Here is a 16,377-nt window from a genome sequence, read left to right on the forward strand (position 1 = left end):
AGCTGCATGTCTTTCAAATTGCATGGATAGATAGTGTTAAAAAATATAAAAAAGCTCTCTTTAAAACTTGTTCAGAATACTATTCTACAATAATAGATAGCAATAATAAAAATCCCCGGGTACTGTTTAGAACAGTGGCTAAATTAAAAAATGGGAATTCAGATCTACAGTGCAAAATACCAACAGATATTAGCAGTACAGACTTTATGAACTTCTTTAATGAGAAAATTAAAAATATAAGATCCCAGATCTCAGCATCATAGTGTAGTATCTATCTATCTATCTATCTATCTATCTATCTATCTATCTATCTATCTATCTATCTATCTATCTATCTATCTATCTATCTATCTATCTATCTATCTATCTATCTATCTATCTATCTATCTATCTATCTATCTATCTATCTATCTATCTATCTATCTATCTATCTAAACCACATACTAGCTTGGCAGACCCTGTCTCACATTGCATTGAACACTTTAGAAATTTTAATCCTGTAACTGAGCAGGAAGTCTTAACTTTAATTTCTAAAATGAAACCTACTACTTGTTCCCTAGATCTGGTGCCAACAAAACTAGTAAAAAGTACAATGGATGTTCTTGCAGCACCTATTCTAAACATTATCAATAGTTCATTATTGGATAGCACAGTTCCTTATGCAGTAAAAGTGTCAGTCATTAAACCATTACTTAAAAGTCAGACCTAGACCCACATATACTTAATTATAGACCCATTTCAAATTTACCCTTTCTCTCTAAAATACTAGAAAAAGTAGTTCACAATCAACTTCAGTCACACCAACATCACAATTTATTTGAGAAATTTCAGTCTGGTTTCCGCACTGGTCATAGTACAGAAACGGCACTAACGCAGGTTGTAAACAGCATTCTGGATATCCTTTGATGATGGAAACTCCACTATAATTATGTTATTAGACTTAAGCACAGTGTTTGACACCATTGACCATTCTATTTTGCTGCACAGGCTAGATAATGATGTTGGGCTTACAGGTACTGTGCTCGCTTGGTTTAGTTCTTATTTATCAAATCGATTCCAATATGTACAGAAATGTGCTGACAGTACTCCAGCATTATACACAGAAGTTCAATATGGTGTCCCGCAGGGCTCAGTACTGCGACCTTTACTTTTTTCACTTTACATGCTTCCACTGGGATCTATCATTAGGAAACATAATGTTAATTTTCACTCATATGCAGATGACACCCAGTTACTGTATACCTTTCTTTTAGATCAAATGATGTTTCTCCAGTGTTGTCTTTAATTAGTTGTGTTAGTAAATTAAAGGAGTGGATGGATGAGAACTACTTGTTTTTAAACACAGATAAAACAGAGATGTTAATTATTGGAGGAAATAACACTGATGGTAACAATATTTTGTCATCATTTAACTCAGTTGGAATCACCATTAATTTTACTGAATTAGCCCCCAATCTAGGAGTTATCTTTGACTCTAGCATGTCATTTAAAGCGCACATTACAAAGTTGTCCAAATCATGTTTCTTCCATCTTAAACATGTTGGGAAATTAAGGCGCTTTGAGAAATTAATTCATGCATTTATTTTTAGTAGGATTGACTACTGCAATGCAGTGTTCACTGGATGTTCAAATTGTTCTTTATATAGCGTCCAGTTAATCCAAAATGCTGCTGCAAGAATTATTACAAGAACAAGAAAATACGAACACATAACTCCAGTTCTTAAATCCTTACACTGGCTCCCAGTTAAGTTTAGGGCAGATTTCAAAATCCTCCTTTTAACATATAAAGCCTTAAATGGCCAAGTTCCGGCTTACTTGTCTGAACTTATCATGACTTACAAATCAGAGCGCACATTAAGATCTCAAGATGCCGGTCTCCTTATGATTCTAAGGATTAATAAAAATAACAGTGGGAGGTCAAGCTTTTAGTTACATGGCCCCTAAACTGTGGAATGGTCTGCCTGCTACTATAAGAGATGCCCCTTCAGTCTCAGCTTTCAAATCCTGGCTGAAGACTCACTACTTCAGTTTAGCATATTCTGACTAGAGCTGCTGATTAACTGTACAGACTGCATCTCTGTTGTTAGTCATTATCACTAAAACATAAGTAACATGATAGTTCTAATTTGTTACTAAACCTCACCTATTCTGTTTCTCTTCTTGGTACTCAAATGTGGCCCTTGGTGCCACTGCCTTACTGCCAAGTTGTTTTGCCTGCCTAAGGTAAAGTCATCTCTGATGGAAGATCACAGGAATGGTCGGGTATAGGGGTCCTTTCATCTGATTGGCTGGCCCAGCACTATCCCAGCTGTGGAATGGCCAGTTGGTGGAGGTAGCTTAATGGCTGAGGTCTCCAGGACTCTGAACAAATATAAATCATATTATGTAATATCATCTACTGTTAAATCCTGCTCTGTTCTTTTTACTTTACTGTTATACTGTATTGAGGATTACTTGTGTTTTGTTCTTTGTATTGTATTGTATTGACCCCCTTCTCTTTGACACCCACTGCACGCCCAACCTACCTGGAATGGGGTCTCTCTTTGAACTGTGTGGCACCTGGCTGGAATTCCTACCCAGCCGGGATGCCTGGGGAGACAGGAGGAGGGCAAGGGGCGGCCCTGGTTCTATTGGGGGCCACAGGTACAGGGCTTAGAAGCTCAACCCTGTAGGGGCCCGTGGTCACCGCCAGGGGGCGTCCCCGTGCCTGATGGACCCTGGATCCCAGCACTTCCGCCACACCAGGAAGTGCTGGGGGGAAGAAGAGAGGGAACACCCAGAGTGCTTCCGGGGAGACAGCCGGCACTTCCGCCACACTGGGATGTATTGGGTGGAAGATTGCCGGTGCACACCTGGAGCACATTCGGGTATGGATAAAAGGGGCCGCCTCCCTTCATTCGAGGCTGGAGTCGGGTGGAAGAGGACAAGGTCTGAGAGAAGAGAGAAGGAGGTGGTCTGAAGGCATACTGTGGCTTTGGCCTGGACTGTTGGGGTGATTGGTGCTATGGCACTGGGTTTGTGCACTTGTAGACATTGTAAATAGTATAAATAAATGTGTGTTGGGACTTAAAATGGTGTCAGTCTATCTGTGTCCGGGCTGCTTCTCACAACTGCCTTTCCCAAGATTTCTTCCATTTTTTTTTCCCTACTAGGGTTTTTTTGGGAGTTTTTCCTTGTCTTCTTAGAGTCAAGGTTGGGGGGCTGTCTAAAGGCAGGGCCTGTTAAAGCCTATTGTGGCACTTCTTGTGTGATTTTGAGTTATACAAAAATAAATTGTATTGTATATCAATTCTATTCAATACAGACTCAAATTAATGTAACAATTTCATGGGTAAAATGCAATTGCAAAGTTTGAAAATTACGTATAATATAATGCATTCACATAATGATAAAGATTAATTTAAACACGCAGTAACATATTTGTCTGTGAATGGGCTGTTTGTGTTTGTAGACTATTGTCGGTACTATAAACATCCATCCATCCATCCATCCATCCTCCAACCCGCTGAATCTGAACACAGGGTCATGGGGGTCTGCTGGAGCCAATCCCAGCCAACACAGGGCACAAGGCAGGAACCAATCCCGGGCAGGGTGCCAACCCACCGCAGGACACACACAAACACACCAGGGCCAATTTAGAATCGCCAATCCACCTAACCTGCATGCCTTTGGACTGTGGGAGGAAACCGGACTGCCCGGAGGAAATCCACACAGACATGGGGAGAACATGCAAACTCCATGCAGGGAGGACCTGGGAAGCAAACCCAGGTCTCCCAACTGCGATGTAGCAGCGCTACCCACTGCGCCACCGTGCTGCCCGCACTATAAACAGTGCTCCCAAAACTGAAATAAAAAGATAATAGGCTAATATGAAAGCTATCAGTGCTGTAGTTATTTTAGTTAGCTAGAAATGTATACAGACTCAACTGAAATTGCATTGCACTGTTTTTCCAGAACTTTCAATACAAAATATACCACCAACTTCAGTTTAACAGGAGATAAGGAGAACATGTGAGATGGCACATTGCGAACATAGCAAGCTGTGATTGAAGTGGCTTGCTTTCAGTGCATCCATAGATGCAGAAGTTCTTACGATTTATGCAATTAAGAGAGAAAACAGTGGGCTTCCTTTGTGAAGGCAGAAGGACCGATGTAACATGGTACCTTGCCAAGAGGTAAAAATATGTTTTGAGAATAGCAATATTGAAATGTTGGTGCATGTACTCAATCACACACATGTTTTATGGCAGATACGTAAACAAACACAGAAAGTCGAGTTCAGGTGAGTTTAAATACCTTTTTTATTTGTATGTGATTCAGTACTTGTGCCAGCATTTCAGTATAGCTATTCTCAAACCATACATAGTTTTTTTTTTCCTAAAAGGCACCTCATTTATTGTCAAGTACCACATTGCATCTATCATTCTGTCTTTACACAGAAAGCCCACTCTTTCTTTTCTTATTTGCATACATGTCTCTGAAAGCAAACAGCTTCTCTCATGGATCGCTCCATATACAGTACAATGTGTAATCTCGTGTTTTCTCCTTTCCAAATGTCAAATTAATGCTGGTGGTGTACTTTGTATTCCAAGTGTCTGAAAACATCGAGTTTATATATGTTTTATGAAATAGCTGGAGTACCAACAGACTGTGGAAAGTTGTATAATCAGTTTGTCATACCACTTGCCCTTTAGCTACATTTTCCATGAAATATCTACTTATGCATGTAATGTAATAATTTTAAAAGAAATATATTTGGTTTTACTTCATTTATTATTTCATTTAAATCTTTTCTTTTGCTTTTAATTAATGTATACTAAAACAGTTTTGTGAAGTGCAGCCCAGGAGTTTTTTTTTTTTTTATTGAAAATGTATACTAACATTTAAAGTGAAAATATATGCAAAAAATATTTGTTGTCTACCAAAAATTATTTATTTTTATTATCAGAATATTGAGCTGATTGTCTATTAGTGAGAACAATGGAGGACTCTGACAATATTTGGTGTAGCCTTGGCAGTTTCAGTACTGAAAAATGCTTGCTGAGTCTAGACTTAATAAATTGTCTTCTTATTTTTGTATCATCACCACTCTGACTATATTTTGTTTCATGGCCATCACCATTTCAAGTTTTGCTATACCACCACCGGTCTTTTGCTGCTGTTAATGATATTCACCTAACATCCAACACATGATGTTATTTCTGCAGCATCGCAGATACTGTGTGAATTATTCACAGGTGTTAGTAAATGAAAAATGGAAAACAAATCTTTGTACATTTAAGTTATCTTTGAGTTTCTTTAGCATCTAGGGTTTTGATATTTAGGATCAAAATTAATTTTGGCTTCATAACATTTTAATAGTTTTTTGACTATGTCTCTCACATTTATTTGTTTTCCTGGTTGTTTCTAAACTACCTTTCCATTCTGTTGGTAGATTCGACAACATTTGCCATTTTTTAAGTGTAATAAATTCATAAATAAATAAAAATTTCAACACATGCACATAAGAATTAATAGAAAGAAAAAAAAATCCAACTTGGCTAAAGATAAAAAGAGCAGTCACAGTCACAGTGAAGCATTATAAAGACATATTGCCATTGGTATAACGGAGACCCAGTAGTGTTTTTGACATAATTTGTTGGCAGAAAGTACTCAGAGCTACTGTGCAGATAGTGGATGTTCAGCATTGTTCATACCCATACATTTTTGTCTTCTTGTGCCATAACTGAGCCTGCCTTTTTAATTAGCTTGTTAATCCGATGGGCCTCTCTTGAAGTGATGTTACTAGCCCAGCATACTACAGCATAGAAAATCACAGTGTCTTTCACAGAGCTGCAAAACATGTAATTGATGTCACTACCCACATTAAAGGAACATAGTCTACTAAGAGAAAAGATTCTGCTCTGCAGTTCCTTTATGTTACAAAACCAGACCAATCTGTCATTGACTTGGAGTCCCAAGTGCTTGTATGAGTGCTCTACTTCCAGATCCACTCCATAAATAGTGACCAGGCATACAGAATCTTTAGTGTGCCAAAACTCAATAACCAGTTCCTTGGTTTTGCCACCAAGAAGCATAGTTCTTCACCTGACTCCTATACTCTTTCTCACCCCCCTTGTCAATACAACCCTTTAGTGAAGAATCATTTGTGTATTTCTGCAACTGATGACTTGGTGTTATAGTTCAAGGCATACAGGTGGAACAGAAAAGGTGACAGCACTTACAAAATTACTATCATTAATATGAAAAATCAGTTTACTTTTGTTAACTTGGATGCACATTAGTATTTTAGCTAAACATTTAGGCAAATAAAGAGCCAGTAACACACCAATAACTGTCCATTAACAGCAACCTACTCTGATTGCCTAGACTTTATTTTTTTATTTATTTATTTTTATTTTTTAGGCCTTGATGCCAAGCAAAAATTTATTAAACTAAATCTATGACCTTAAACTACATTACAGAAAACCCAGCATATGGTTTTCTTATGTGTTTCAGTATGCTAGTTGGGGCCACTTTCCTTTGTCAGTGCCGGGATGGTTCCCTTCAGACATGTTATTGATAATATAGAATTAAACAAAGTAACCATATATAGTTACTTTCAGGTGTTTATTGCTCCCTTACTTAATTTAGTTAAGTTCATTTTAATCAGCAGCTCTCATCTTAGTCTAAAGCATGGATTCTTCAGCCTGGGGCATCTCTTACCCAAGCAGGGATAGGCACATTCATGTAAATAAATAGGACTAAAGTAATTTAAAGTCCTACATGGAGAAATAATGGTTTTAAAAATATGTACAGTAGTTCTACTTCCTAGTTCTACTCATACAGCAGCCTTTTTGAATTTACTGAAAAGTTACAAATAGTATGATCCCAGCAGTCTTAAACAACATATTACAGTAGTTATTTGTACTAGAAATAAATACAGGAGTTAAGTTATCTATATAAAAATGCTCCAAGAGAGCTTCTTTTGGAGGGAATGGAGGCGATTTTTTATAATGGCATCCAATTTTGCCACCATCCTCTTTTTCACAACAGCTTACAGAGTTTGCCCAGTGATGGATCAGGATTTCTTGATAAGTTTCTTCAGGCATTGTGCTTCTTTTATCCATCCATCCATCCATTTTCCAACCCGCTGAATCCGAACACAGGGTCACGGGGGTCTGCTGGAGCCAATCCTCTTTTATGCTCAGGTTAATATAATAACCAATATAACTATTGTTAATTTTTGTATTACACAATGCTTATTTTGAGTAATGTAATCCTTTCATTCTAGATATCAGAATCTAATTTACTTTTTCTAAGTAATCAGATTAACTATAGTTAGAATCTCCTCCTTTCCTTTCCTGGGTTCTTTTCTTTTTTTTATACAACATCAGGCTGCTTTAATGTAGTTAACTTATTTTATTTACAAAATGAATGTTACTTTGAGACCAAATATTTCTAGCTAAGGTAGTAAATAAAATTATGGTGATGTTATTATATATGGTATTGCATGTTATGGTATTATAAAATAGCATAGCATAAACAATATATTCTCTCTTGTGGCACATAACTAAGAAAGGGCCAGTGGTGATTTGAATGAAAATGACATGACAACCATAGAGTAGACACAAAAATGTATCACTGACACTACTTCTTTGACATGCTCATAAGTGGTATATCTTATGTATATTGCTGCTGATTATCTTTTGTTTTTCATAAAACCAACAATGTTAATTTATCTTTATTTAAGATGTTAATTTATATATTTGTCAGCTGTATGAAGTGGATTTTACAATTAAAGTTACATTCAAACTCTGACAGATGTCATTTATACCATTTCATATAGTAAATGGATACCGTCTGTAGCTGCGTTTACCCAAAATTCTGCAGCTTTAGTTTGCTTCATGGGATTCTAGCAGTAGCTTGACACGTTGAAATGCTTCCACAGACAAAATATCTTTAGACAAAAAACAGAGAAAAATATGATATTGCAATGTAAAGAAAGGTTCTTGTTTAAAGCTTATATCTTGTTTGTTTCCTTAAGTTTTCTCACAAAGTTGAACCATTTCTAAATGGTCAGAAAACTGTATGCCTATCCCATTTACAAACTGCAAATGAGTCTATCAGTCCATGCTAGCAATGGGACTAATTTTAAAAGACTGACTTAATTAACACTCTGTATCTCAGATATAGGTAGAAAGTTCTACATATGTCATGTTAACTTACAGGGGATAAAAGACTACAACATATTCTAATAGTCATAAGAAGCTAGTGTTCCATAGAGATCAAGCAAACACTGTATGAATTTAACATCAATTATTAATTTTCTAAGATTGACTCTTACACCCTTGCATCAAATAGTAAATTCCAAAAATCAAAAGTCAAATCAAATCAAATTTAATTAGTCACATGCAGTTATACCCAGTAAATATATGGTGCTAAACTCAAAGAATATAACAAAGGCAATAAACAATAAATACACAATTCTAAATATCAACAAATAACAATATACTGGGGTGTGCAATGTGTTTTTCCATATGAACAACTGTAAACCTACTTTTGCCCACCAATCAGAGGGTAATGTGAACTAGAGGAAGAGGGTCATGTAGCTGAGGCAGGTGGGCAAAAGTAGGTTGTTATCTGCCTCACATCCTACATGACCCTCTGCTCTTGAGGGGAATTAGAATTTTTTCTAGCTGCTGTTGCAAACTACATGACCCTCTGTCTCTTAAGCGGCATGACCTCTTGCCTGCCCAGGCTACATAATCTATGCTGCTCCATCGGGTCCCATACCACTCCTGCCTCTTTTAAGTTACATGACCCTCTGTCTTTTTCACTATTAAGTCCCACTGAACCCATTACAGTTCAAGGTGATCATAGCACCGGGCCAGTGGCGAACTTACATCTGGTCATGTACCTGTCAGGGTGGATACATGAGCAAAGTTCCCAGGTCGTCTTCTTGGCATGTAGATGGTTAAGGTATTCATGGGTCTTTTTCCATCCCAAGGGTCCTTAGAGTGGGCACACGTGGCAAGTCTCCATGGGGAAGGAAGCTTCTGGTGTGGTATGGCCATGCCCGGGGGAGAAGGGAAGGTATGGGACAAGATAGGGTTAGGGTAAAGGGGAGAGAGAAAATAGAGACAGAGTGGGGAGGATTTTTGTGTTACGGTTGGAGAGCCTGGACAGGTGTGTGGGGGTGGGGTGGGGGATGTTGTGGAGGGAAAGTAGGGGTGAAGGGGACAAAAGCTTGGCTCAAAGGCTAACATTCAATAGATCAGAATTCACCAACTTGTAAGAAAGAAAGATGCAAAAAGTGGACAAGAACTTTTGCTGTAATGTACTCTTTTTAAACAAAACTTTCACTCAAAATCTATATTAAGAAAAAGGTATATAAAAATAAACTATAACATATAGTCCACATAATTTTTAAATTTCCTCAGTTTGTGGAATGAAGATATTTGGTGTCTAATAGGTTACAAATTGTAAACTTCCAGTTTAATTTTCTAGTTTACTTTCTGTATTCTAGTTACTTCTGCCTTCATGTCTTAACCATCCCCATGAGTCTTGAATCATTCTGAACCTGGAAGAAGTGTCCTTGACTACCTGTAGATAAATAAGCTGTCATCACATTCCTGTCATAATCCAAAGAACTAAGAAGTAAGTAGATTTTGCAATAAGCATTACTTCAAGTTTGCTATGGTGTGGTTATTTTTGCACTGTAATCTGCAGGGTAAAATACTGATTTATGAATATGTTATGAAAAAGAAAAGTGATATCCCTAATAATAATTCCAAATTATTAATTGAAATATTAAATGAAATATCACTTTTCTCTCATTACCTTATTATTCCTGTAACCTTACTAGATAGTTTTAAGCATAGAAACTGAAGGAAGAATAGGAAAGTCATGCAGAAAGTGTAACTAAAATGTACACTAAATTTGAGGTACAATTGATCAAATGACACAGATTTTGCTAATATAAAGGTCTTCAAAAGTCTGCTTACATAATTACTTTCATACATTATACACAATAGAACCATCATGAATTTTTTTCAGAACTATAACTGCCAAGGCTACTCCAAGTGGAGTCTAAGTCCTTTTTTCTAAATAGTGGCCCATCAGTTCTACACCTTGAAAACACATCCCTACTGCCGTAACCCTAAAAACCACAGACAGCCTAATACAGCTTCAGTAAATGTAACAGTGAATTGCATTTGCATATATTTCCAATCGAAATGTTAGCATGCATTTTCAATCAAAAAAAAAAAAAACAAAACTCCATGGTTGAGCACCTGCTGGGCAGAAAACTACTATTTGATTTATTAGTCAGAAGCAAAACAACACATTTCAGTTATCTAGAGACATAAAATAGCAAATGAAATAGAAATACATTTTTTACAGTGACACGTTACAAAGTTTTCTTTTTTATTCTGTGTTCAGTCTGTACTTTTGCCTTGCTTCATTGAAAAATGAGTGCTGCGACAAAGCATTGCACTCCGACTTGGCATAAAACCACTTCAGTATTTAATCGTAAAATGCAAAACAATGCTATTCAATCATATAGAAGCATAAAGGGCTAAATAAAGCAAAAACAAGCATTTTTTCTATATACATACTTTATAAGAAATAACAGCATTTCTTACATATTAGGTAGGTAAATTGCACAAAGTATGATGGATTGATTATACTACTGCCCAATCAACTGTGATTTTTGTAGTGTAAGCAGCTTGTGCACCAAAAACAGGTTCACTTTATTCCCTTCTGTCTCCTTGTGCTGCCTTTCATAGTGGGCTGGCAACTCCCCTCTCATTCTGTTCATAGTCTGCTATGTAGCAGGCATGTTTATAAGACAAATAGCTTATTTTCAAATAGCATCTGAAAATATTGTCAGCAGTGACTTTTCTCCCATTGCCTGTGAAAGGCTCAATGAGTCACATCACCACAGTCACACTGTCTTAACATGGTATTATAGTGTGATCTTTCTCCAGATAGGGAATATTGTCTGGTATATATTTGTTTACCTCAGAAGCTATTCAAAATTTGATTCCAAACTTATCATGTTGGTTTGACTTTCTCTGCGTAAAAAAGGCCATCAGTATTTCATTAGGAATAACTGCTCTTTGATGGTTATGTCTGTCTTTACTTACTGTAAAATGAATAATGCATTTCTGCACAAAGTGTACCAAGTGTCTTATATTTCAGCAAATTTTCAGTATATGAAGTGAACATCGGTTTTAAGTGGGGAAAGGATAACACACTAGATGGTACATTGTGGATGGAACAAGTTGTGAGTGGAGGCAGCTCTCTCTTGTGTTTTCACAGACATGGCATGCTTGTCAATATATAAAAAATTCAAAAATAAGCAGTTTTTTTTCTTTGCTTTGGTTGTGTAAGTATCTGCCATCAAACCATGTATGTGATTCAGTAAATCTGATTGTGTGTGTAAGTCATTTCAAATCAAGGTTATTATAGTTTTGCCTTTTTATTTTAGTTTTTATTTCTATATTTTTTCTGACCTTACTTGGAAATTCAGTTTAGTTTTAGTTTTCCTTCGTCGTGTATTTTTAGTTTTAGTTTAGTTTTTATTTCACAAAGACATTTCTATTTTATTTTTATATTTATTAGTTTCAGTTTTAGTTTTAGTAATTATGGCATGGAGCGCCTACGGAGTTAGTTTTGTGTCACAATCAGACAGAACTGTACACTTAACAGATTTGGATATGAATTTAATGCTAGTGGAAGCTTACTACACTGCCTGGTTTACTATCTGGTTTTGTTTTTGTCTGATAAAAACAAGCATAATCAAAACTAGATACTGAATATGAACAATTTTACACAATTTTATAATTCTTAAAATATTTTCTCATGAACATCACAGGGGCTTAGGAAGAACAGGGCTCTTAGACTTGAATGAGTGTGCAGACCCCACCTAGCTGTATTGAGGGAAACAAAGAACAACAAGCATGTAGTGTCAAGGTTAGGTGCAGTGAGTCTTGAATAGACCACCATAAAGGACAGTAAACCCATAATGAGCAGAGTAAGAGCAGGTAATAGGAGTACGGACAGGCATAAAACAACAGAGACAGCGTCTGAGATTAAGAAAAACATATACATTACCTAAACCTGTTTATCCAGAGTAGGATTGCAGGAAATCTGCAGCCTACTGCAGCAGGTTTGGATTGAAGGCAGGATAAATCCCTGGTATGCAATATGTATGATAAGGCTGATGTTAAGAACAAAAAGAATATGATATTTCAACTATCTATTTTGAGAGAGAAAAACATTGAAAAAAGGAAGACAAATATTTTAAAATATAATTCTGCTAATGGATTATGTTCACAATATCAGGTATTTTGAGTTGTGAATATGAACTAAAAAAGATAAATTTAATAAATATGGAATAAATACAAAAACCCATTAGTATGTTTAGTTTTTCATCACTTGTCAGACTCTCTACCTTTGTTTGTATTGCTTCGTTGTTAAACAATGTTTTTAAAGCAAAAGTGATTGGTCAGCAACAATATGCTGATCTTGTATGATGACCTAGTCAGTCTCTCGATCAGTGCTCCCCTCGACTTTTGTGTATACTCAGATATGGGGATGGATATTTGAGGTGTAAACTGCAAGACAATGATTATATTTTTATATTATGTACATTAAGGAACCATCAACAACAAATCTAATCATATATTGAACAATTATTATAAAAGTAAAGTTGAAAAAATCATACTCGATTTTTTTTTATTTATACAGCTGCAGAGTCTGTTTTCAGGTAAAGTACCACTTCCGGGTGATGGATTTGGCCCAAAAGTTAATACAGATCTATAATTGTGGTGTAACAACCACATGCCGAATTTCATCTATCTAGTTGCGTTTTTGAGTTATCGTGTTTATACACACAGACAGACACACGCATACACGCGTGCGCGTACACACACAATTCCAAAAAACAGTATTGTTGGACACTGGTTAATATATAATGTCAAGATTCATCAAAATATCAAGGTCGAATTTTTTCATGATTACTATACTTCGTATATGAGAAAGTAAAAACAAATTTTCCTGTGCAAAGTGGCAGGTGAATTGCTGTTAACAAAAAGCAGACACCTGAGAAATAAACTGAAGCGTTACTCACTCATGATTTTTCTGTCCATATGGTAAATGTTTTGTTGACCAGCACATTCTGATTTCAGCCGTTTGAATTACATCTTGATATACAACAAGCACAAAGAAAGGCGGCACGCAAATCGCTTTCTATTTCTCATGCTTTACACATCCACACTCAGCTTGCTCTGTCACTGCAAATGCTGTGTGAACAGCCGCTCTCCGTCACCAGCCGCCGTTCACTGGATGAATATATGCGGGAAGCTTGTGGTGGATGACTTTCTGTTTTAGAGTTAAAACTTACAAGGGGTAAAGACTAACGGCAAGAATATTCATTCAAAAACGAAAACTAAAAATATTTTAGTAAATTATTATTTTATTTTAGTCTTTCCAGCTACTTTAATAGTTTCATGTAGTTTTAGTTTTTCATTCCGGTTTTGTTAATTATTTTATTTCAGTTTACGAAAATGTTTTTTTAATAATAGTTTCAGTTTTGATTTTAGTTTTCGTTAACTATAATAACCTTGTTCCAAATTCGAATTTGCGTGTAATTCATTCCATACAAGCACAAGTATTTCAATATAGTTGTACTCAAAAAAATAAAAAAAAATATATAGGCCTATATATATATATATATATATATATATATATATATATAGACATAAGGTTTATGTAATCAGTTAAAGGTAAAATTAGATGAAGGACTTGAAGGTGAAGAATTGACAATGCAAGTACTAACAGCATCTAGTTACAATGTGGGGAATAATAATAATAATAATAATAATAATAATAATAATAATAATAATAAGGTCACTAAGGACCACACTCTGCTGGGTGGGCAACACCTGTCTTAGTTCTCCAAAGTATTTTGTTGGCCATCCATCTAGTTTGGGAGAAAGATGTACCTGTTGGCCAATCGAGCATATGGCAATAAAGCAAAAATGATAACACAAACTAAACGATGAGTTTAATGAATTTTTAGTAAAAACTGAATGAAATGTATCCAATTAAAATGGAATGGAGAAAAATAAAGAGTTTGTATACAAAGGTCAGAGGAAGAACCTGATGCACACTGGGAAAGGTTAACAGAGTATTTGAGAGTTATGCTAACCATAGTGTGGGAAGAAATAATATGCCTTTTCTATTAATATATTAATAGAAATATTTATTGATGGGTTTTAAAGTAAAGTGCAAAAAGCTATTGAACAACACTGAGTAGATTGGAGTGGTTTACAGAGACATGAGATAAAGCAACAGCCACACATTTTCATATCCAGAATAAAGAAAAAATTAAAATAAAAAATACAAATTGTACAAATTGGTCAAAGCCAGTTTTATATGGGAAAACGCAATAGGGGCTTCAATTCATTTAGGCAGCAAATATATAGTGGTCACTGGAGAGTTAATTGTCCTAAAAATGTACAAAATATTCCCACTGCAAGAGAAAGTAGACACGGTAGCCCTAATACACATAATACTGTGTGCTGGACTATGCAAAATCTGATCAAGCACAGGAATTTGTGGATCCGAATTCTGCCAAAGAACCAAATACATGATAAATTTTAGGATAACAATCAAATAATGGAGTCACTGCAAAAAATGAAATCTATGCAAGTGAAAAATATTTATTCAAGAAATACAAGAAATATTGACTTATAAAAGCATGTATTTATGATTATTTAGCTTACTTTAAAGAACTCTTATCAAGTAAATTTTGCTTACCCAATTGGCAGATTTTTTTGCTAGATAAAAGCAACTCCCACTTAAAGTTTTTTTGTCTAGTTTTTGCATAGGCATTTTTTTGCAGTGTACAGATTGTAGTTTTGATAAAAAATAAGATGAAGCTGTAAACCCAAATTCCCATACTGTACAAACAGCTTCTCTTTTTTCCATTGAAAGTACTCAGTTGTACATGCCAGAGTGAATATCTAAAAGTACTATATCGCTCCTAAACTTTACTAGTAATTATGAAATTCAAAATTTCAATACTTCACCACTCTTCACAAATTCAGTAAATATATGTTAGTGTACATAGTAAAGTACTAAGCCTTATTATAAAATGCAGCAGGACAAATCTAATAGCTTTTATTTATAATGTTAAATACACAAACAGTATATAATATGAATAATAATAATAATAGCATTAGTAAAATTACCTTAGAGTTCCCATATATATTATCATGTCAGGCAAGAAATGATACCTATTTTTTAGTAAACTGTCACAGAAACCTTTGCAACATATGACAAATAGGAACTCATAATTGATAAGGAAGAGATATTATTAAATTGTCAAACTATGCCACTACACTGGCTGTATGCTGTTCCTTTTGCTATACCCCAGTACTGCAGCAGACTAAATATTCAAACTACATATGCATCTATAATACAGTCATTTATAACGAGCACATTACAGAGATGAGATCTGTGTTTTAATACCCAGTTCATAACAAGTATCATGCCTCATGCTATCAATCATTTCCTAAGACTATATATTTTTATTTCATTATCATGTTGAGTAAATGTATTTACAGCTGTTGTCTAATGGTTTACTGAGAATAAGTTAATCATTGAGGATTCAGGACTACATATTTTTAATGTCACAATGATTTTAATGGATTTCTGAAACCAAGGATAAAATAAAGCATAGATTATTGGATTCATACCAGAGTTAAAATACATTAGCCATGTGAAAAAATTTATAATAACATTAGATATAGCCAAGTCAGTGTATGTATTAATAACTGAACACAGAGAGAAAGGAACCCAGCAAAGAAGGAAAACAAATATGACAATTCCTAATGTTTTTGCAGCTTTTCTTTCAGATTTTTTAGGTATTTTCTTTTGGCTTTCTTCTATTTTGAATGTTGGCTGATTTACCAGATTAATTATTTTTAAATGCCTCCTAGCGACCATGAAAATTTTTGCATACAGACTTACCATTACAGTACACGGAAGAATAAAAGATATACAGAGATCCACTAGCCCCAATATGTCATTATACAACCATACACATTCACCAAGACAAACAGAAGCAATATCAAATGTAAAATAACATCCCTTGAAATACATAATTGCCCAAGTTGATAATATAGATAATAACCAACTAGCTGTAATACTTATCTGTACCATAGGAATTGTAATTTTAGTAGAATAAAGCAAAGGATCACACACAGCAACATAGCGATCAATAGCTATAAATATCAAGTTACTAATAGAAACTGAGGTCAGTAGAAAGCTGAATAAAGCATGAAAATAGCAGAATGTGTTCCCAAAATACCAGCATCCTTCTAT

At 35.2% G+C, this 16,377-nt stretch overlaps 1 protein-coding gene across 1 annotated transcript; it reads right to left on the reverse strand.

The window, feature by feature from the left end:
• Positions 1 to 15,624: 15,624 nt before the first annotated feature.
• On the reverse strand, positions 15,625 to 16,155 carry LOC114649520 (trace amine-associated receptor 13c-like). The gene has a single exon (XM_028799013.1). The coding sequence runs from the start codon at positions 16,153 to 16,155 to the stop codon at positions 15,625 to 15,627; it is 531 nt and encodes a 176-aa protein (XP_028654846.1).
• Between the last annotated feature and the right edge of the window lie 222 nt (positions 16,156 to 16,377).

Source organism: Erpetoichthys calabaricus, chromosome 3 (genome assembly GCF_900747795.2).
Source record: "Erpetoichthys calabaricus chromosome 3, fErpCal1.3, whole genome shotgun sequence".
NCBI classification, from domain to species: Eukaryota; Metazoa; Chordata; class Cladistia; order Polypteriformes; family Polypteridae; genus Erpetoichthys; species Erpetoichthys calabaricus.

Excerpts from the sequence above, each read along its gene's own strand:
- LOC114649520 (XM_028799013.1), bottom strand. The coding sequence starts at position 16,155 with ATGTATTTCAAGGGATGTTATTTTACATTTGATATTGCTTCTGTTTGT.